Below are 21,296 nucleotides of genomic sequence, written 5' to 3' on the forward strand. Positions count from 1 at the left end.
GAACCCTGACCACTACTGTTTTGAAAAGAATATAATCAAAAAATATTTTTATCCAAATTAGTTTAGACATTGCTCGCACGTCCAAAATATAGTGTAATTTCATTATTAGAATCGTTAAGTTTCTAAATCATTATTTAATATAACAATCTGATGTGGTAGATTTTATGATAAATGAGTTGCAATGCTAGGTGAGATCGAAAGTTTAAGACTGGAATGATTCATAAAGAAGGTGTCTGTCATATTTGAAGGACTAAATGTTTTTTTTTATAAATTTCTTATAGTGGTATCTAACAATTTAGAATCAGCGGTGACGCTGTAGGATGTATAGAGATACTTAAGAGTTTGATACTACTTTGGACAGAAGCCAAACTCCATTAGACAGAGTATTGTCCAAAGAAAACCTATCCAGGCATTTTCTGGGCACATTGAAATAAGAAAATGAATAGGTTAATTTCTTGGTGTATTGCGTCTTGTATTTCTCATCGTCCTGCTAGCTGGCTATAGGTGGTTCACATTTTCAACGAGTGAACTGAAGTTTGCAAAACAAACACATCTTACGACTTTTTTTTTTTTTTTAGAATAACACATCTTACGACTTTAGATGTGCAATAATATCTTGGCCCTCAACAACTGATGGGACTTTTCTGGCAGTTCTTTGGACGTACATACTTCCGTATAAGCATATAAGCATGCATGCTTATATATTTGACCAAACAACAGTACTAGGAGTTTAGTTGCTCCTAAAAACAATAACACGAGTGTAATTAAGCTTGGTGATGATTGGTTTGGCGGCAAATGTTTAAGTCTTTAACTCATGATTGAACTCGGTCATTAATCCACCAAATCATTGAGAAATTTGATACGATAAGACACTTCTGCTAAATCATTGCACCTACTGGTTTTTTTCAACGACTAGATTAATACGTAGATCCCTCAGATTGCATCTGGGTGACTTGGTATAAGATTAATCAAGAAGTAAATGATTCGTGGTAGCTAGCGTGGGTTTGAAGAAGTGCTCAATTATATTTGTTGAACATTAGTTTTCTGGGTTTTGGACTGTAGACAACTGACAGGCACATGAGATGGCCAACCCACAAATTATCTATTCTTGTTTCTGTTTTTGTTTTGGCAACCCACAACTCCACATGTTCCTTGTATTACACTATTACTCACTACTCAGCCGTTGACTCTGCAATTGCATTATGTAATAGATTGCTTTTGGTCTCAATCTTGGTGAAATTAGGTATATATACGAGTATATGGCCAAGAATTACATGCCGCGCACATAATTGCCAATGGGTACTGCTCCAGTATGAGGTAGCAAATGTAGCATATTAGTTTCCTACCACGAATCAAGACTATTATCCGCCACCACTAGATTTGTTAGCTACATTTTCTTCTCCAAACGGAATAAACTCATACAAAACCTCATTGCACTACCAGAAATCTGACCTTTAGCCACACCCACTAAATTGTGGGTATACCGTCTATTAACTATGAAGCATAGTTAGCAGTGGGTATTGGCCTTTAGGCCCTTTACCAACGAATTCCGTGTCAGACGCTGGATGTACCATCTCCAGTTGGGTTTTTTACCAATCGGCCACCACAACTAATTAGTTCATTAATTGTTGAATATAGGCAATTCGATAAACAGACTTGATAGAAAAATACAAAGCCTTAATTATATAAGACTAGCAGTGGCCTACACACGCTACATGTTGGAAGTTTTGTTTTGTTTTTTTGTTTTTTTTTTAAAGAGTGTGTGGTGTAGCAGTGTAGGTAGTTAAAAATGGTGGAAACTCCCTCCACGGCTCCACTAAATGCAATTGAATTTCTGTTTTTATTTTTTATTTTGTTAATTGACTTTATTATCTCTATTGCTTATTTCTGATTTAAATTATTTTAATATGTAAGAGGTAAATTGGTAAAAAAAAATCAGATATGGAGAGCAACCTCTCTTCTCTTAATAATAGTATAGATACACAACCTAGAATTTCAAAATTGACAAAAGAATGATAAAATAAGAAATTATGTCAAACTTTGGCTAAACAATTTTGAATGCAAATTTTTTTAAATTTTTTTTGCTCATCTATCAAAGACATAGTTGCAGAACTTTATTCATCTCACAAAATCTTAGTGAGAATATATTATGAGCCTCAAATAGACACCATAATTCCAACTTATAGAGTTTTAAAATGTAGTAATTCTTGACACTTTTGTGTATATAAAATTGTCAAACATACGAGAGAGATTATCTATATTGATGCATGAATAATAAAACTATTGTTGAGGTTGCACAAAATTTAGTTTAGCTTAGTGAGGTTAAATATTTGAAAAGCATAGATATTCCATTTGAGATGTTGGATTAAATTGGTTAATGCACTCACCAAATTAATTAGCAATTTTCAACAAAGTATCCTTCAACTCACTTGGAATGTTTACTGGCTGATAAACGTGGTCGGTTTATTACTTAATCATGTCGGAAGCTGAAAATTGAGAGAGAGAGAGAGAGAGAGAGAGAGACCACCCTCCCCCCAATTGCCCATGGTGGGTGGCGGTGGGTGATGGGGCGGGGATTTAGGATCCCTCCTCCCGCAAAGGCACACTCCCCTTCCGGAGTTAACGGTCACATTTTTATATAGCCGTTGAGAGATGCGGTTCGATCCGCTTTTAAGTACTTGTATTCTACTGTTCCTCACAAGTAAACAATGCGCTGGTCCCCCACTAGGTACTTGCAATCAATTATCCATTATTCTACTACAAAGGTTTTCTCTTTTCCCCCTTGGATTATAAGCTTAAACATGCGAAGGTCGTCATGGAAATATGGACATGAATCACATGATTAATTAAATAGTTAATCCCAGCTTCTAAAGCACTTTTCCCATGGTTAAATAAACAGAGAAAGGAAAGCCCCAGCTCCGACCCCGAGAATCGTCTGGAATTTGCTGCGTACTTTTAGACTCTCCAGGTTGTTTCGGTGGGTTATATACTGGAAAGCAAAATTACCTGTTGTGTGATCTTGACATGTACGGCTAGCTTGGCCACTATAAAATAAGTTAAGAGAGGTAGTGCTCATCTCTTATAAGCGTCGTCTTCTAAACCCTAACAAAAAATCCCAGTGACTTGTAGAAATCTAAGAAAATTGATAAAATTAGGGCAAGATTTGGCCGAAATTACAACTTAGTTAATTGAAATTTGTCGGGGTATGTCGGTCGAACTTGTTGCTCATTTTCATTAGCTTTCAACTGGACTTTGTTAGAGGATGTGTACCTATGTAGTTGTGATGTTATATGATATGTCAGTGAAGGTGGAGATGGAATGGGTGGTGTTAATGCAAAGTAAGAAAAAGATAAAATAAAAAAAAACAAGATAATAATCGAAAATCAAACGATAAAAATTAAATGCACAAATTAAATTTTGTGTAAGATTGTTGAATTATTAGATCGGTAACGAAAAAATGAAACACCAAATCATATCCTCGCATTGTAAGGGATTCAGAGTATTGGTGTGCACTTTTACACCAGCAAAACTGGATGACTAGATAATATTAGTTGCATTTTTTGTTATTATTAAAAAAATTAATTACAAATATGAAAAGTTGAGATCATTTAATAAGTAGCCGTTAAGGTACATCATTAGTACATATAGATAAATATTCAATGGAGGCAGAACTGAAACCCTTTATCTTCTTTATATTAAAGAGAAAAAAAAGAAAAAGAAAAATATTCAATCCTATCATACTTTTTTTTTTTTTTGGGAGAATGACAATCCTATCATACTTACTCCTAACATTTGGTCGGAAAATTTATTTCCCCCGACTTTCGCCACGTGTCATTTTTATTGGCGGGTCGGGCCATCTTCTTCAGGTTGAGAACACCCGATAGTGCTGACGTGTCACCCTACCTCTCTTTGATCCATCGGCTCTCATTTGATTGAAACCCCACGCCCTCTCCTTCCCTCCCTATATAACCCCTTTCCCTTCTCTCATCACTTTATCTCTCTCTCTCTCTCTCTCTCTCTCTCTCTCTCTCTGTGGTCCCAAAGCCCCCACCCCACCCTCTCTCAAACACAAAGCTGTCGCCGGAAAAGGAAAGATTCCGACCACCCGCTAGAAATGTCGACGAGTTGGAGCAACAACTGGTTACTCTCTCTCAAGATCGTGCTGATCTCCACCGGCGTCGTCTCCATGGCCGTCGCACTGAAGCTCTCGGTTCCGGTGGCCGCGGACCTCGTCGCCTCGCAAGTGCCTTCTCTATGGAGCTCTCTGCTCTCTTGGCTCACACCTCCTTACCTCTACATCCTCATCAACTGCATCATCATCAGCATCGTCGCCTCCTCCAAGCTCCATAATCCAAAATCCGAAGATAATCACGATTCCGAAACTATTCCGCCGCCGCCGGAGATGGTATCCGTCGCTCCGGTATTGACGGTGAAGATCCCCGCCGCGGAAGTGAGGCCTGAGTACACATCCTACAACAGCGTCGCTCTGAGCGAGTACGGTTACGATTCCAATGTGTTGCCGGAGGTTTCCGATTCGTACGGAGATGCAGCGGCGGTTGAGACCGTTGAGGATTTGAACGCGGAGCCGGAGAAGGAGAAGAGCGAGGTTCTTAACGTCGGTGATGACGCCGCCGTCGCCACCGCCGCGGCATCCAGGCCTGCACGGAGTGGTTTGCAGAGGAAGGATTCCATGGAGTTTTGGTTGAATGAGAACCAGAGGCCACCGGTTTCTGCTAGATTCGCTCACAGAAAAGCTAGCCCTGAAGGTAAACGACTTGTCGTTTTTGCGTTTTTTTTGAATTTTGTTGCGGATAGGAATGAAGGAACGGCCTATCCTACTGGTCCGATCGATCACCGAACCTAAACGTTTATCTTATGGAGATTGAAAAGTCGATAATGGCCTCGTTTTGTGGGGGAGAGCTGGTTTTGAAAAGACAGTGGCAGAATGGTAAATTGAACGAAAAGTTGAGTTTAAATTTATTGTTTGCAGGAGGGAGGTCGTTGGGAGTGTCGAAGTCGAAGAGGCACGACACGCTGGAGAGCACGTGGAAGACGATAACGGACGGCCGATCGGTGCCGTTAACGAGGCACTTGAAGAAGTCCGACACGTGGGAGCGGCGAATGGACCAGAATACCCCTCCTGCTAACAACAAGACGATGAACAAGTCGGGGACGTTCCACGAGCGGAGCAGCACGACGGCGACGGGGTCGCCGGTGAGACAGTCGCCCGGGTCGTCGGGGGCCCGGCTGAGGAAGGAACCGTCGCTGAGTCAGGACGAGTTGAACCGGCGGGTGGAGGCGTTCATCAACAAGTTTAACGAGGAGATGAGGCTGCAGAGGCAGGAGTCGTTGAAACAGTACAAGGAGATGATCGGCCGTGCGGCCCTGGCGGCGCCGTTAGCTCATTCGGTTTAGAGAGCTATTTTGGTCACTTTACTAGATATCTATCGCCAAAAAGTTTATCGCGTTTGCTTTGTTTTGCCAATGTCCATTATTTTTCCCTCTCGTTTGTTCGAGAGGGATGAAGGTACTTGTAGTTGTAGGAAGTAGGAACTATAAATATATGCTTGAGAAAGTACGAGTTTGTAATCAAAGAGAGAAATGTTACCTTCTATTCGTAAGATGCTCAAAATCCAATAGCGAGTAATTAAGAGCTTGTTTATACTTGTAGTTGTAGGAAGTAGGAACTATAAATATATGCTTGAGAAAGTACGAGTTTGTAATCAAAGAGAGAAATGTTACCTTCTATTCGTAAGATGCTCAAAATCCAATAGCGAGTAATTAAGAGCTTGTTTATACTTCAGTTATGTTGTCAAGAAATTTTAGAGTTGAAATTGGGATGAAGTTACTTTTAGGAATTAGAATGTTCGATAATTACATATGCAAGATCAAGTGAGAAATGATACTTTTTTTATGTGTTAGACAATTGTATTACAAAACAACACCTTACATGTGTAAGACTATCGATATATCAAGTAAATTTAGTTTAATATATAATATAATAGTTTGATATTATTAGTTTATTAATAGATAGAGCCATCTTGCATCTGAATCAAATTAATCTATTTAATCACCAACATATCAATGTAAAGTCAGATATCGGGAGTTCAAAACATCTACTACATAAATGAGAACATAATACAATAATATTTACTTATATTGTTTCTATTATTGTAACTCTTCGGTTCATCGGTTGTCACATCCTTAATTAATTTGCATCAAGTTCTATAATTTCAACTTTTTTATTTTATATAAATAAAATAGATAGGTGGACATGAATAATTCATAATTGGGGTGAAATGTAATTAACACAAAAATATCTGAAATCGGTGGTTATGTTTTCACATAATGGTAAACATGTAGAGCTAATGTGGTAGCTGTCACATTTCTACGGGCGTATTTGAGGATACCAGAACATGCATTTGTTTCTATAACTTGCTTAATCAAATGGAAACCATGCCATAACGTACCCTTCACCAACCAACACTTTCACCATGTAAGTTCCAAGTCCAAATCCCAAGCAGTCAAGCAGACGTTATGTTATAAATCTGCGATTTCAAAATGGCGGTGATATGCCGACCCAGAAAACCCTGCTTACCAGAATAAACTTAAGCCAAACGTTTGGCAAGAAGCCAAGAACAGTAGGCGTGGCCAAAATAGCTTGGAAAATGGTGGGAATTCTGGATAAGCAGTTAAGCACTCAATCTAGAAAAATGCAGACAAGTGTTGACCACTAATTAAAAAACCCAGAAATTTGGCTGCCTAGAAGAGCAGAGTTCTCAGCTGCTTTTCACTCATGTAACGTTTGCAAGTATGACAGAAATAAATACAACCAACCTTGGAGCCAAAAAGAGCTCCTTATTTATTCAATTCTGGCAGTATCCCAAATTTGGGTACCAATTATCACAAAGCTCTATCTTCACGGATATGTTAGACGACACCGTCTCTGGTTAGTGATGTCATTTCCAATGGCGATAAAACTGAAAATGAAGGGGATTTTGTAACCTTATCATATGATGTTAAAAGAGCCTGGAATTAATGGCTTTACTTAGCTACTAATTAGTGGTGGTCGGTAATCTTCTGCTTCATGGTTTCTATCTCTACAGATATGTATGCGCGCGCGTCCATTCTAGAGATGACATGCGTAGAGTTCCACTAATTTTTGTAGCATCATTTAGTTGAAGGAGCAAAACCATTGGTTGTTTAGGTTCCTATACAAGAATCCTGAATCCTCTCCGTCTCTCACCAAAAAAGCCGACTAATTACCAAGATTGTTTAAGTATTAATTGCAATCTATTGGATAAACTCTAGCTGGATGATGGTAATTAAATGGCGAAACACTTTCCAATTATTCGACTAGGTTTTGCACAAGTCCTAAATGCCAAGTGAAGGATAGAGATTGAAGGATTTTGACTATTGATCGAATTACACGTCAATAATAAGGGGAAATTCTATGATACCTAAAAATATGTGATATGCTGTAAATATGATAACAAATTTGTTGTGATTATGATAAGGAGAGTCAATTTTTTAGATAATTTTAGTTCTATTAGAGATAGTTACTCAATCTACGATATTGTTATAAGTTTTTGAACAAATTGTCGTCAATATATATGTAAATAGTATAAACGAATGTGGTAACTTTGTTGTTAATATCGCAAATATGGTTTAAATTAATTATAACTTTAGTTCAATTAGATGTAAAGTTAGTGTATGATAAACATCTCAGTACCATAGATGATCTCAATAATAAGAGGGTCCTTAAAGTTTAAGATTGAGAAAATACTCTTTAAAAATTACCTTATTTTAAATAAAATAAGATTTTTTGAGACCAGAAAAAATAAGATGTGAGAGACCGTAGACTCGTAGAGTGAAAATTAAAGGCTCTTGGACAATCTCTCGCATGCTCCACGGGAATTGCCGCATTTGAAGGAAACGCATCAATTGGATAAGTTTCACCTCAAATCAAATCATGCACCCTCCATAGATTTCTCATCAAAAGACAAGAACTTTCCATAGATTTCACCTGAAGGAGAAGTGGAGAACATTGCTGGTCGAGTATACATCAATAAGAAACTTTTTTTCCAAGCACATCACCTTACAAAACCAATTATCCCCAAACCCACCGGTCAGCAGCATTCTGCAAATTTTGAGAGTTCAAATGTTGATGGCCTCTTCATTTAACTCGCCTCACCTCTTTTTTTTTTCCCTTTCTTTCTATGGGCATTGGATTATTATAGTGTAAATCTTGCTAAACTATTACAGAAAACTGTAACAAGAACAGCTCAACACGATGAACATCAAACATCTCATCTTCACCGGCCGGCGTGATTAAAGAGGATATCAAAAGTAGACACCTTCTCACTTTTCCTCTGGTGGGGAAGAAGTTCGTGGAGGTAAATCAGGTAATGACTCATGTGTTGAGAATGTGAAAAAATATAACTTCCACATTGGAAAAATATAACTTTGCTTATGTGTTTATAATGGTTTGAGTCACTTCATTCATTGCAAATTAGTTTTGGATGTGAACCCCATATTACTTTATCAATATGGAAATGGAACAGAGTAAGCTAGACCAGCCAATTATACGCTATACGACATTGTTTCCACTCCAAAAGGTTAGAAAAATTTTACATTCAAAGATTTAATCCAATACTGAAAATCAGATAATCTATCTGAATCATTTGAAATAAGAACCACCGGGAGAGGATTTAGTGCACCGACATAAATTGATGGTTAGATTATATTAAATACACTCTTAGGTTATTAATAAAAATATTAATTATAAATATCAATGGTTGAGATCATCTTATAAGTGTTTGAATTATTTGCACCGTTGTTGCATAGAATAATTTCCATAGTTTTGTACGTTTAATTAAATGGACATTATCCCTTCACCGTACCAAACAACACATTTCACCATGTAAGTTACAAGTCCAAATCCCAAGCAGTCAAACAGCCGTTATATTATAAATCAGCGCTTTCAAAATGCCAGAAAACTTCCTCACCATAATAACTCAAGCCAAACGTTTGGCAGGAACAATAGGTGTGGGAAAAAAAGGCTTGGAAATTGGTGGGAGTTCTGGATAAGCACTCGATCTAAAAAACAGTCCTCAGCTGCTTTCACTCTTAACGTTTGCAAGTATGAAAGAAATAAATACAAACAAAACTTGGAGCTAAAGGGAGCTCCTTATTTATAGAATTCTGGCAGCATCGATCCCAAATTGGGGACCAATTGTCACAAAGCTCGATCTTCTCGGATATGTTGGACGGTACCGTCTGTGGTTAGTGATGCCATTCCCAATGGTGATGAAACTGAAAGAAGAAGGGGCTTTTGTTACCTTATCTGATCCATGCTAAATTGCTAACTGATGATGATGATGAAAGACCCCAGAATGGCTGGTCGGTAGTCTTCTTTGCTTCATGGTTTCTACACATGTGCGCGCGTGTGTTTAAGAGATGACGTGTGGATTTTCACCATTTTTTTCGAGCGTGTGCAATATAATGGATCCGACTCCTCTAGAATCTTGTTTGTATGAGGCTATATTGTTGAAATAGCAAATTTCATTTGTAGTCAGCAAAATTTACATTGTTGCGTGCAGGTGGCACTGATCGTCTTCAGAAGGAAAACCATACCTGTCAGTGATATTAGCAGCATTTTGCGAATTTTGGAAATTATAATGTCGGACACTAAAAACTTAAAGCAACTGGAAATAGTAGAAAAGGATACTTTGATTTTAGGGTTTTCAATAATATTCTATTCATCCCACAAAGGGGTATATATATAAGGACAAGAGGAGTAGTCTAACCCTAATAGGAAACAATCATTCCTATAATTACATGATAACCTAAATAAATAAGAATCATAATTACATAAGATTTACAGCTATTTTACAGAAATTGTGTTCAGACAAAAAAAAAAAAAAAAAAAACTATGTTCTCTTTCAAGTTTTTCTTTCGAAGAATCAAAGAATGAACCGGAAGACAGCGGAGGCACAAAGGTTTCAAATATATGAAATTTTTTCTTTTCGTGTGGTCCTGAAAATCTCCTTCTGGGACTTACTACCGCTATGCATCAATTAAAATTCTGCTTTTATGTTGTAACTTGTAAGAATTTGTCCACGAAGTACCTGTGATTGTGGCTTGTGCTTGTTTGGAGTTTGGACCTTGTCCAAAGTGCTTTTAAGTTTCCAATTTATGTAGTTAACATTAGAGAAAATAGTAAAATGTTATTAATACACCTCATATCTACATCTAAATTCATTCAAATTTCTTTCTTCCAATATATCAGAATTCAGAGTGCTGTACAGGAATTCCTTTTGTTTCACCCCAGTTTTGTATTTCTGCAACACTACGATATTAATTAATTACACATCATTACATCCTGTACAGGTGATTCCACACATTTTTTTCATGTAGCAGATTCTACATTGCCATTGTAGTAGCTGGGAAAAGCCGATCCAAGAAAGTATACACTCCCCCTCCCAATAGAAGGGCACCACTGTGGAAGCACACAAAAACTTAACCATGTTAGCGACAGCCATACAATCTATTAGGTATCTGAGAAATTGGCATATAGCTCATGAATATAAGCCTCGTGAAGGCCACACAATCACTAGGTGCTGATTTGGTGGTGGGTAGAATTAATAGAACAAATGAGTTGTTGAGTTATACCAAGCCTACTGCACTATGTTCAATTAGTAAGTGATGTTGAGGTGAGTGCATTCAGTCAAATGGAGATGAATGCTTAGTTCTCACATTATGAGGAGATTAAATGTACTAAAGAGCTTCAAACATGTGGAGAGTGAAAGAAAGGTTTTAAGTATTACCTGATTGGGTTGATCCATGCTGAAAATTTGCGAAAAGAAAGCAGGCTCTGCATAAATATATGGATTTTCTCAGGACAATAGAAAATAGCTTGAAATAGAATGCAAAAATTATTCACTATGATCAATTGAGACTTCGACACCAAACATGGAATTGGCTAAGCAGATTTCCAATCGACATCAGAACTTCACTCTCAATGTCTTCTAATATGAGGTGAGGCATGTTATAGGCAGATGAACAAAATAATAATCATGATGGAGGAAGCTTTCACTTTCCTTCATCTCCAAACGGAACTTAAACTAAATTAATCTACTAAAGATCATATATACCTGCAATGCTCCAGCAAAAGATGCAGCAAGAAGTAGAGGAGCAACATAACCAGTTGTGTACGTCAAAAGTAGGCTGCCTCCAATAAATGGATCCTGTCATGAAAATTGTCCTCTTACTGTAAATAATACTAATCAAAATGTGTAATGTGTAGGCCAACTACAAGATAAGAGAAACCTGATCAGGAAAATTAATACCTCATACAATAAGTAGTTCTTTGTTCCCTCACTCTCTAGTAATTATACAACAATTACCCTCTCATGACAGAGATCATGAAAGGGTAAATGAACGAGCAATTACCTAATTGCAATTAATGTACGCTACAAAGAAACCTTGGTTTTTGTCTAGATATGTGATTATCTGTAATCTCGAGAGCAACGAAAAGATTCTCAAGCCTAGCAATTACCTAATTGCAATTAATGTACGCTACAAAGAAACCTTGGTTTTTGTCTAGATATGTGATTATCTGTAATCTCGAGAGCAACGAAAAGATTCTCAAGCCTAGCAACTTTTGCACTAGTATCACGTCTATCAGGCATTAGTCAAGCACGTTTACTAACAGCATTGTTCTTTATCTATATACCTCTTGTCAACAGAAATTCCAAACATCAAACATTCAAATTTACCTTGGACGTAGCAACATATCCTAGCAGAGTGGCCAGCACTGGCGTACTGCATGGAGAGGCCGCTAAAGCAAATGTAAGTCCAGCTAGATAAGCTTGCACACCTGCATGTCAAGGTTTTCCAAGTTGAAATTTGTATATCTTTTAGCAAACCAGCTTTTATATAAACAACAAAAACTCACAACACTACAATAGGTAATTACTTGATGGAAAATTAGCAGCAGCAGCCCGGGGATCAAAGTTGTCAAAAAAGGATGGCAGCTGTAGTTCAATTATCTGCAAAGTTGACCCATAAGACGACAAAATAGCAATGAGGGATAGCTTTAAATCAGAAAGAACAAGTAAATTAAACTCCTCTAAGTGATTAAGCTAAACCATTAACCATCAGACATCAAGGGTATTTCTCAGAGACAAAAAGTGGAGAGGATAAAAAATTGATAGGTGAAGAAAATGTTATTAAAGACACGTGAGCTGAAAAGAAAAATGACGCTAGTACATAAATAAATACCTCAAGGAGATTCAAGCCCATAACAATAGCTAAACCTGAAGCAGCCACTGGTAATCCCTGCCCTGTCTGTCCATATGCCTTTCCAGCAAATGAGGCTGCAATGCCTAAGAGTGCAAGTGTAGTTGCCAATCCTAATGAGAACGCAATTGAATCCCCAATAACCTACTAAAAAGAACACATTAAACTAGTGCTATAGTTCAGATGTCTGTGTGCAGCTTTCATAAGCAATCATAAGAAACCACCGCTAAGATAACTAAGGACAAGATAATATGTTGGATCAATGTTTAAGTGAGAACACAAGAATAGATGATGAGCCATTGTTTGATTGAAGAGATTGAAATATATGGAACACAGGAAAAGACAAATTGTTCACCAGCCTTCAAAAATTGTTAAAAAATCATTTACTCTGCATTTTGGTAGGACAAAGGCTAACACAAATATTTAAATTAATGTTCGTTATTAGTAATCAGAACCCTAGAATAAATAAGTCAATTGTTCTCACATTTTGGAAGTTTGACTTGTGAACAGCTAAATGACTTCATAGCAAAGAATTTGGACAACAAAGAGGAGCAATGGTGATAAGTGAACTGATAACGAAGTTATTACCTGTGCCCTGCTTTTCCCTGAACCAAATGCTCCTGCATGATTTCAATGGATCCATAAATCAGCATTGCAGTTATCTATGAAAAACACTAACAGTGACAAACTGACAGCCCAACTTCAATCAGGCCCAATTCCCTTCCCCCACCCTCAGAAAAGTTATGAGACAAAAGATATAAAATGCTTACCTATGTAACCAAGGGTCAGTGGTAGAACGCTAAGAGTACAAGGAGAAAGGCTAGTAACAAGCCCGGCACCAAAAATAACTGCCAAACTGTAAAGATGAAGAAGTAATGAGAAGAGTACTACTCGAGATGCTAGTATAAAATGATCAACGTCTTCAAACCACATGTGAATGAAAACATGTGTGGAACTGAACCTGGAGAAACTGAGGGCTGATAACTGGTCTTGAACAGCTTCATTAGCTTGTTGTCCAGTAGTAAATAGGAAGCCTCCAAACCAATCTCCAGCTCCTCCTTCAGCAATGTCATAAACTGATACAGCACCTTCCTGACTTGGAAAAGAATTCTAATTCCTGAGATTGTATATGAGAAGTATAACTTGGCTACAGAATTTTGAAAGTAAAATGACTGATAAGCAGACAAATATTTACTTTTCCCCTGAGTTTAAACAATTTACTATAAAATGGTACATTACATATGCTATAAGGAAAAAGTAGGCTAATGAAACTGAAAGTTTGGAGGAAAAAAAAATGAATAAACTACAGAAAAGTGAGGGCATTAGTATTTGAGGACAAAACAAATTCTCACCAGGATATTCCCCGTAGTTACAGCCTTTGCCACATCTGTGAAGACCAAATTTCCCACTGAAACACTCAAACATAATAATTATCAAGTACAAGCAATAGAATCATTTGAGCACCATTACCCCCTAAGAGTCAGAAGTAAAAGTGAAAAGCTATGAATGCAATGTACATGTATATCATGTATATATGCAAGTGCATCAGCTGTAAATGATATAATCAATTTCCTAACCACATATAAATGAAAATTTTCCTTTCAATTTTCAGAAACTACATCAAATAAAAGAACATGAACAATCGGGCAAGAATTGTGCTAAAACAACAACCGACTCCTCAAAATTTGAACTTTGAAGAGTAAAGGTATTCACAAATGTTAGAACAAAGGGGAGAAAAACCAAAACAGAAACAGAAACTTACTTTGTGCTATTTGTTAAGCAGAAGACAGAGGCTGTTACCTGCTATGGCATTTACAAATGTCCTCATTTGAAAGCTGCTGCTTCCATCATTCTTTGCCAATGGTGCAACATCTGGGCAAACATCTTGAGATGTAGAATGGCCCTTCAGCGCTCCGATGGGCACCATATATCTACCTTAAAGATAGAAATTTTGAGGAACAATTGTGCTAGATTGTATTAGTATATCCACACATTGAATCTAAACTAACATATAATCAAGAAAACCACTTTAAATAATCAAAACGCCAGATACTCAAAAAACATACAACAACAAAATGCAACCTTAAACTTCTACAAAAACCATTCTTTTATGTTATTGGAAAGCGATCCTAAGAATAGCTAAACAAACATAATAGATTCTCAGCCAAATATCACATGCAGAGTCATAATCTACCGACCATGACTAGTTTTCCGGCCACGCTTCCAGCTTGAAGTGGTGAAAGAATTATTAATGCTGTAACTGCCGCAATGGTTGATAGCCAAATTCATCTACAGAATTATCATAGAAAACAAAAACGAAATATTAAGAGGGTATTTCAGCTCCATTTTTCATTAGTGGCTTTAAGCAAAGAACAGAACAGGCCACAACCCAGTAAAGATAACCATTGGAAGAAACCAATGGGAGATTGAAGATTTGCTTTACCTCGACTTGGGAGATTGGATTTACTTCACACAGAGCAGCAGAGAAAGCAAGCTATATGGCAACCGTTGGAACACGGAACCAAGATAACGTCGTCAATGGTCAAAGCATGCGGGATTGCGGGCTTACTTCACATATGGGTTTATTGGGTTCATGGGAGACTGCTGCAAGTAGATAAGGCCTTGAGGGACAATGCAAGAGAGAAGTTGAAGCCCAATAGTCGTTTTGATGACCAAATTTGAGTACTTCGTGATATGATATTTAGTACAGTATAACAATTTACCACTCGTATAGTCATTAAGTATTTGGTACTTAAACTTTACAACAATATTTGGGATCTCAAACAATGTTCTCAATCATTTAGGGAGAATTGTCATTTTCAAATCTCTCTCTTTCGCTAATTTCATTTTGTGCTATGATCCGAACACGAACTTGGTTGAAGTCCAGTTATGTCCTTAAATACTTATCTACGACGGTAGAGCGAAACAAGCCAATTAGTTGCACAATGAATATGGACCCGACCAGCTTTAAGAATGTGAGAGCTGAAGGAGAAATAAATCCACCATGCTCAAAATATTTTAAGTACATTTAATTTTTTTTAACTAACCGGCATAAAAATTATTAAATGAATCTAAAATAAAGATAGCATGTGTACGTCAAGCGCTAGGTGTTGGCTTCAGGAGGTGTCGACATGCGAACGTGTGGGTATATGGAGGATTCGATGGCTGAGAGTCAGTGCGAAGGGCCCCACGACAGGCACCGACTCTCATCGATCCCCCGGCGCCTATAATTGGAGAGCTACCTCTCATTTGCGAGGTAATTCATTCTCCCGTCAACTAAACAATGAGCTCTAACTCGAGCGTCGGATGAGCAAAAACAGGATCACTCCGGTCTTTCTCTTAACGACATTGTAATCTTTTGCAGCCTTCAACAGATAGCAGTTCACTAGTTAGTAGCATACTGAAGAATGATCAAGCCCTCAACGAATTCACACCTCAACAGCATGGTACGTATATGGTATAGTAGATGAATATATTCATGTCAGAGTCTTTTGTTGCAATTGAGAAGTAAAATAATATATATGAAAAGCCACTAAATAGAAAATTAAATTCATAAGATACACACAAACACACATAGACAAGCCCTTCTAGTGAGGGATTCCTTTTTTTTGTCATTTTAAGAATTAGGTTATTAGACTTTTTTAATCACATATCCAAAAAAAAATCACATATTCACATTTTCACCGTTCAGTGTTTTTTTTGAAAGAGGGAGTATGACTGCCTTAAGCCTTGATCATTAATGAAACTGCAGAATACATTGAGAGGGAGGGGGGGGGGGGGGGGGACATGATACCTAAATCTTAGATTACAATTAGCATAGGGAGAACATCCCAAAATAATACCGAGAGTCTCAACATAGAGTATGTATTCTAACTTGCATCAATTAGAGAAGAGTGCATGTATGGCTACTCTATTCGCTTTACAAAGGTGGTGTCATATTGGAAAGTAAATGTTTACTCGAAGCCATAAGTTATAATAATTACAGCTTTCCCACTATGTTGCCACTGGCATATAAATTCGGTGACACCTAGTTTCATCCTGCCATTACAAGGTTGCGACCATTTGACAAAGTAAAGAACTCGCCCCCTTACTAGGACAGACAAGGCACACAAGGTGTGCAGTCCAGGACAAAACCCACGTCGCCCCAACACAAATCGATAAGGACTTATTACTGTCCTAAAGCCACGTCTACTTAACAGAAACAATAACATAAATAAAAATTAAAATAGCTTTGGCCCAAAGCAGAAGCCCAGGCCCATAGAAACCTTAGCCCAAGCCCGAGTTGAGATCTGCAACTGCCACCAGACCAGCAGCTCGATTGGAATACCTTCGCAAACCTTCCACCATCCACACCCCTACCTCCGCCTTCATCTACCTAGGCCGACCAACTCAACACTGAAATGAGGCAGATGGAATTTGACGCACCATCATGGCCTACACCCAGGCCAAATCAACATAGGACCCACGATTGCCTACCACCTACTCCGGCCCCTGGATCGATCCCCACCGCCAAAACATAGAGATAATGGGAAACCAGATCCCGCCAGGAGACCATGATCACCTCTGCCAACCACTGAACCACCACCATCCTTTAAGACCTTCCCGTCAGGATCCAAGCGACCCAAAACTTGATACCAGCAACAACTAAACTCTACTCAGACTGAGCAAACTTAAGGACCATCCCAGATCGGCCCCTATACCTAGAAAAACCCGTTGGATGACGCTGCCATGAGGGCGTGCGGTTGGACGAGGCATGACTGAGCAATGGAGAGAGCCTAGTGAGTTTTAAGGCTTTTTCTTTTCTAACGGTGTGTGTTCCATCGTTCAGTGTTTAGGCTTATATAAGTAGATCACCTCTGCAAATTTTTAGCCAAATTGGTAATCATTAAGGCATTCAAAATTGTGATTTACAATTATAAACATGAACGGTTCAGGTTGGAAAAATTTGGATAAAAACTGAATGGTCGAGATGCCGAAATGCGATCGAAAATTGGGTCATACAAGAAATCGCTTAAAATGGTCCAAAAAAGGGATCCCTTTAGTGGAATGGCCCTATATATGTGTGTGTGTTAAAAAGATTACATAGGAAGAAACTTCTAACTTCATTATCAACTAATAAAGAAGAGAAGATAATTGAAAAAGTGGGAGTTGAAATAAAGGATCATTCTTTTTTGTTTATGAATTTTTGCCTTTTAATGGTGAGCGAAATGGGAGTAGCCTAAATTTTAGAAACAAGATTGTGAGAGAGAAATACAAGTGTCCTGCTAGTACGCGAAGTGGAAGAGTGTACGTTGCACCCTAGCTGGTAATTAAGGATCCATCCTTTTATATTTATTTTCTGAAAGATCTTTTAACAACGGATTAATAATTATTAAAGGGAATAAATAAGATAAGCTCTTGATGGTTTGTAGATAAATTAGCTGTTTAACTAAAAGGAAGAGACTCAATAGCTTTACTTCTGCAATGTAACTAGAACGGATAGTAAGAAACTCAACGACTTTCCCAGAGGTAATCTCAAATAGACCTAATATGATATAACGGTGTAACTACCAGATATATTCACCGGCCTGGTCACCTATCATTGGATTTTAAATTCAAGAGTTTACACTAAATGAAAGTATTTTAAGAGTTTTAATCTCAACCATCAGTATCTAAATTCAATGGTAGACGACCATAAAATGCTTGATCACCTAATTATAACTAGGAGAACACTGAACACTGCTCGTGTAGCTATAGTGAATATTGTGTTTAAACATAGACCTTTTTATTGAAAACTCAAAAAGGAAAAAAAGATCAAGAAAAGAAAATGGGTTGGACACAAAACCAACAACCCAAAGAGTAAAACATTCAAGTTTTATATGGAATTAAGGTTACTCTAAGAATTTAACAGGTGTATTGAGCAAGTTTTGATTAAAAGGAGGTGTGAAAAGTATAAGAGATCAAGTTGCATCATTCCAGAACATCTAAAGCTAGTAAGGCACTGTGGGAGTGGTCAAATTCTACTGGGCCCGTAATTAAAGCGATTAACTTCGTAGTTAGTATGGCGTTAAATTTCAGTCATGAATGCGGCGATTATCACGACAATAGCTACGTACAATGATTATGATTATAAGTGCGCAATGAATGACTATCATAAATACGCAATGAATGACTGCCGTAAGTACGCAATGATTAACTGTTATTAGTGCAGCAATAATTGTCATCATAAGTGTGTAAATAAATGTAGTCATAAAAGCAGAAATAATGGCGGCTTGGTCCCTAAGTAAGTCTTCGCCTATATAAAGGAGGCTCGACGTTCAGGTAATCCATCGAATTCCAATTCTCTCTGCTCCACTACTAAGAAACGTACTGACTTAGGCATCAGAGAGTTTTCTGTAGGTACCCCCCTCCTCCTCAAGCCGACGGTCAAACTTCGAGTCAACGCTAGAGGGAAGCTTCTCGATTGTTCCCGGTCAGCTCCCGCTCCAGTCCGCATTCATTGGTGAGTCAAACTCCTTTACAGAATTTTTCTGCACCAACAAGTGGCGCCGTCTGTGGGAACACTTTTCCCTAAAAAGTGATGGCAGGAGCTGCACCTCAAGAAATCTCATTTCTGTCACTGAGGACTGGTAGTGACGAAATCCAATCCCCAAATAGCCTTGCCCCGCACCTAATCCAAGATCCAAACTTGCCTCTGAACGACGAGTTGTAAAGGCTGAGGCAGCTGCGAGGCCAGTGACGGTGCTTGCCAGACCAATGGAGTAATGAACGCGGGAGCCAGAGGAGCCAATAGTGGAAGCTTCGGCAGACCTCTAGTCAAGGGGGCAGGTGACACATGAATAGAACTAGTACAGGCCAATCCAAGGAAGCATGTGCTGAGGAAAGTGATTGATGAATGTAACCGAGCCAGTCCTCTGGGGCTCGCAGTAGAAATCGAGGGGGACGCCGGTAAGTCTCCATTCAAAGTAACAAATAGGCACCAACCCAGGTAACACCGATTAGCGTTTAGCAGTTACTCCTATGATTTTAGTTTACAATTGATCTTGAAATGCAATGGAAGCCGGTGGCAAGAATGACTAAACTATTGTTCGATTAAACTTGTGCGACCTTCTGGACCTCACCCTCGCCGTAGGTTGGGGTGGGATGGCGTGCCTCACCTTTCGCCGCGGGCGGGGGTGGGATGATGGACCACACCCTCACTGCAGGCGGGGGTGGGATGGCGTGTCTCACCCCTCGCCGCGGGCGGGGGTGGGATGATGGACCACACCCTCGCTGCAGGCGGGGGTGGGATGGAGTGCCTCACCCCTCGCCGCGGGCGGGGGTGGGATGATGGACCACACCCTCGCTGCAGGCGGGGGTGGGATGGCGTGATGGATTTTAAACTTGCAGGATGTGGAGGTTATGCGCAGAGAAATGGGGGCAATCCTAACCCCGAAAGATGTAAAGAAACAGTGCGCGGAGGGCAGACCCTCCAACACGGTTTGGTTTCAAATCCTCAAATATAACATTTTTGTTTAGAAGGCTCCACGCCTCGAATGTTCTACCGTTGTTTTGTTTTCCTTTCTGAGCGTTTGCGAGCACAGACAAGGAAACACCATCGAGGTTGACACCGACGTCGAGGCACCCTCGTCGAGGTTGACACCGACGTCGAGGTCGGCGCTGAGGTGAGGTTATTGAGAAAAACACCTACGCCAACGACGAGACGCTGACGTCGAGTTGTCGCCAAGGGCCGACGACTAGACGCCAACGTCGAGATCGACACTAAGGTTATTGCGAAAGACGTCACCAACGTCAAGGTTGGCGCCGATGTCGAGGTTATTGAGAAAGACGTCATCAACGTCGAGGTCAGCGCTAAGGTGAGGTTATTGAGAGAAACCCTACGCCGACGTCAAGGTTGACACCAAGGGCCGACGACGAGACCCCAACATCGAGGTCGACACTGAGGTTATTGCAAAAGACGTCACCGACGTCAAGGTTGGGTCGAGGTTAGCGCCGACGCCGAGGTTATTGAGAAAGAAGTCACCACCGTCGAGGTTGACACCGCAAACATTAAAGTAGACGTCATCGACGCCTACGCCGACATCGACGTCATGGTCATTGTGAAGGAGACGTCATGACGTCGAGGCCGATGTCACATAATGTTAGGTGACTAAGAAGGGAAAAGAGGAAGATTTTTGCAGCAGGGTACCTCAGGCTCGGAGTCTGGTTTGAGCTATGCTGGGGACACGGCTTAGGAACGAGGTAGCTTAGCGAGGGCACCAAGCGCAGGCGGGACTAGAAACTAGGCTAAGGCGTTGTGGGCGAGGCACCGGAGATGCAACAAGCAGACGAGTCCGCGACACGAAGACCCGACACTAGAATAGGTGCAAGACAAAGGCAGATTTGAGTCCTGATTTGGGCACGTCAGCGTCGGCGTCGTCGACGAGATGAGATGCCGACTCTAAACAAGGAACGAGGATCTTCCTATACGAGCATCTACATTTTCAACACGAGGAAGGCCTGGATGAAATTCAAAGAGGGGTGCCCAAAGAGAAATAGAAAGATGTGGAGCCCATAGAGAAATTTGAGCTTTGGAAATTTTCTCTTGGGATGAATTCCCAAGGAGAAAATTTAGGGGCATTGTAGGGGTGGTCAATCAATTTGACCATGCAATCAAGGCAATTAAAGAAAAGTAATGGCAGCAGTAAGTGCGACAGTTAATATAGCCGTAAATGCGACGGTTAATGCGACATTTAGTGTGGCAATCATGGTCGCCAATAAGTGACGGTTATTACAGGAGTAAGTGCGGCCTTAATGGCGACTTGCCATCCAAGTTATCGGTATCTTACCATGCAAGTTTATTTGCAGCCCAAGTTGTAAGTCGCCTATAAAAGGAAAGCAGAACCTCCAGGTATGGCATGGAACTCTAATTGAGACTTATGTACTTGACTTAGAAAAATACTGACTTAGGCATCGGAGGGTCTTTTGCAGGTACCCCCCTCCTCTCTCACACTGACGGCGAAGAGGAGTCTCCG

The 21,296-nt window shown here is 39.5% G+C and overlaps 2 protein-coding genes across 2 annotated transcripts; one reads left to right on the forward strand and one right to left on the reverse strand.

The window, feature by feature from the left end:
* Positions 1–3,996: 3,996 nt before the first annotated feature.
* LOC112167529 lies at positions 3,997–5,664 on the forward strand. Its single transcript, XM_024304557.2, has 2 exons — positions 3,997–4,766; positions 4,991–5,664. The coding sequence occupies exons 1-2, from the start codon at positions 4,115–4,117 to the stop codon at positions 5,413–5,415; spliced, it is 1,077 nt and encodes a 358-aa protein (XP_024160325.1). The 5' UTR covers positions 3,997–4,114; the 3' UTR covers positions 5,416–5,664.
* A 4,585-nt stretch (positions 5,665–10,249) lies between these two features.
* Positions 10,250–14,873, reverse strand: LOC112165800 (cytochrome c-type biogenesis ccda-like chloroplastic protein). Its single transcript, XM_024302466.2, has 13 exons — positions 14,747–14,873; positions 14,502–14,592; positions 14,104–14,238; positions 13,656–13,711; positions 13,265–13,395; positions 13,074–13,159; positions 12,892–12,923; positions 12,286–12,447; positions 11,981–12,053; positions 11,781–11,881; positions 11,157–11,249; positions 10,830–10,876; positions 10,250–10,501 (listed from the first exon to the last, which is right to left on the reverse strand). Exons 2-13 carry the CDS (start codon positions 14,590–14,592, stop codon positions 10,426–10,428), a joined length of 1,083 nt encoding a protein of 360 aa, XP_024158234.1. The 5' UTR covers positions 14,747–14,873; the 3' UTR covers positions 10,250–10,425.
* Between the last annotated feature and the right edge of the window lie 6,423 nt (positions 14,874–21,296).

Source organism: Rosa chinensis, chromosome 5, assembly GCF_002994745.2.
Source record: "Rosa chinensis cultivar Old Blush chromosome 5, RchiOBHm-V2, whole genome shotgun sequence".
Taxonomy (NCBI): Eukaryota; Viridiplantae; Streptophyta; class Magnoliopsida; order Rosales; family Rosaceae; genus Rosa; species Rosa chinensis.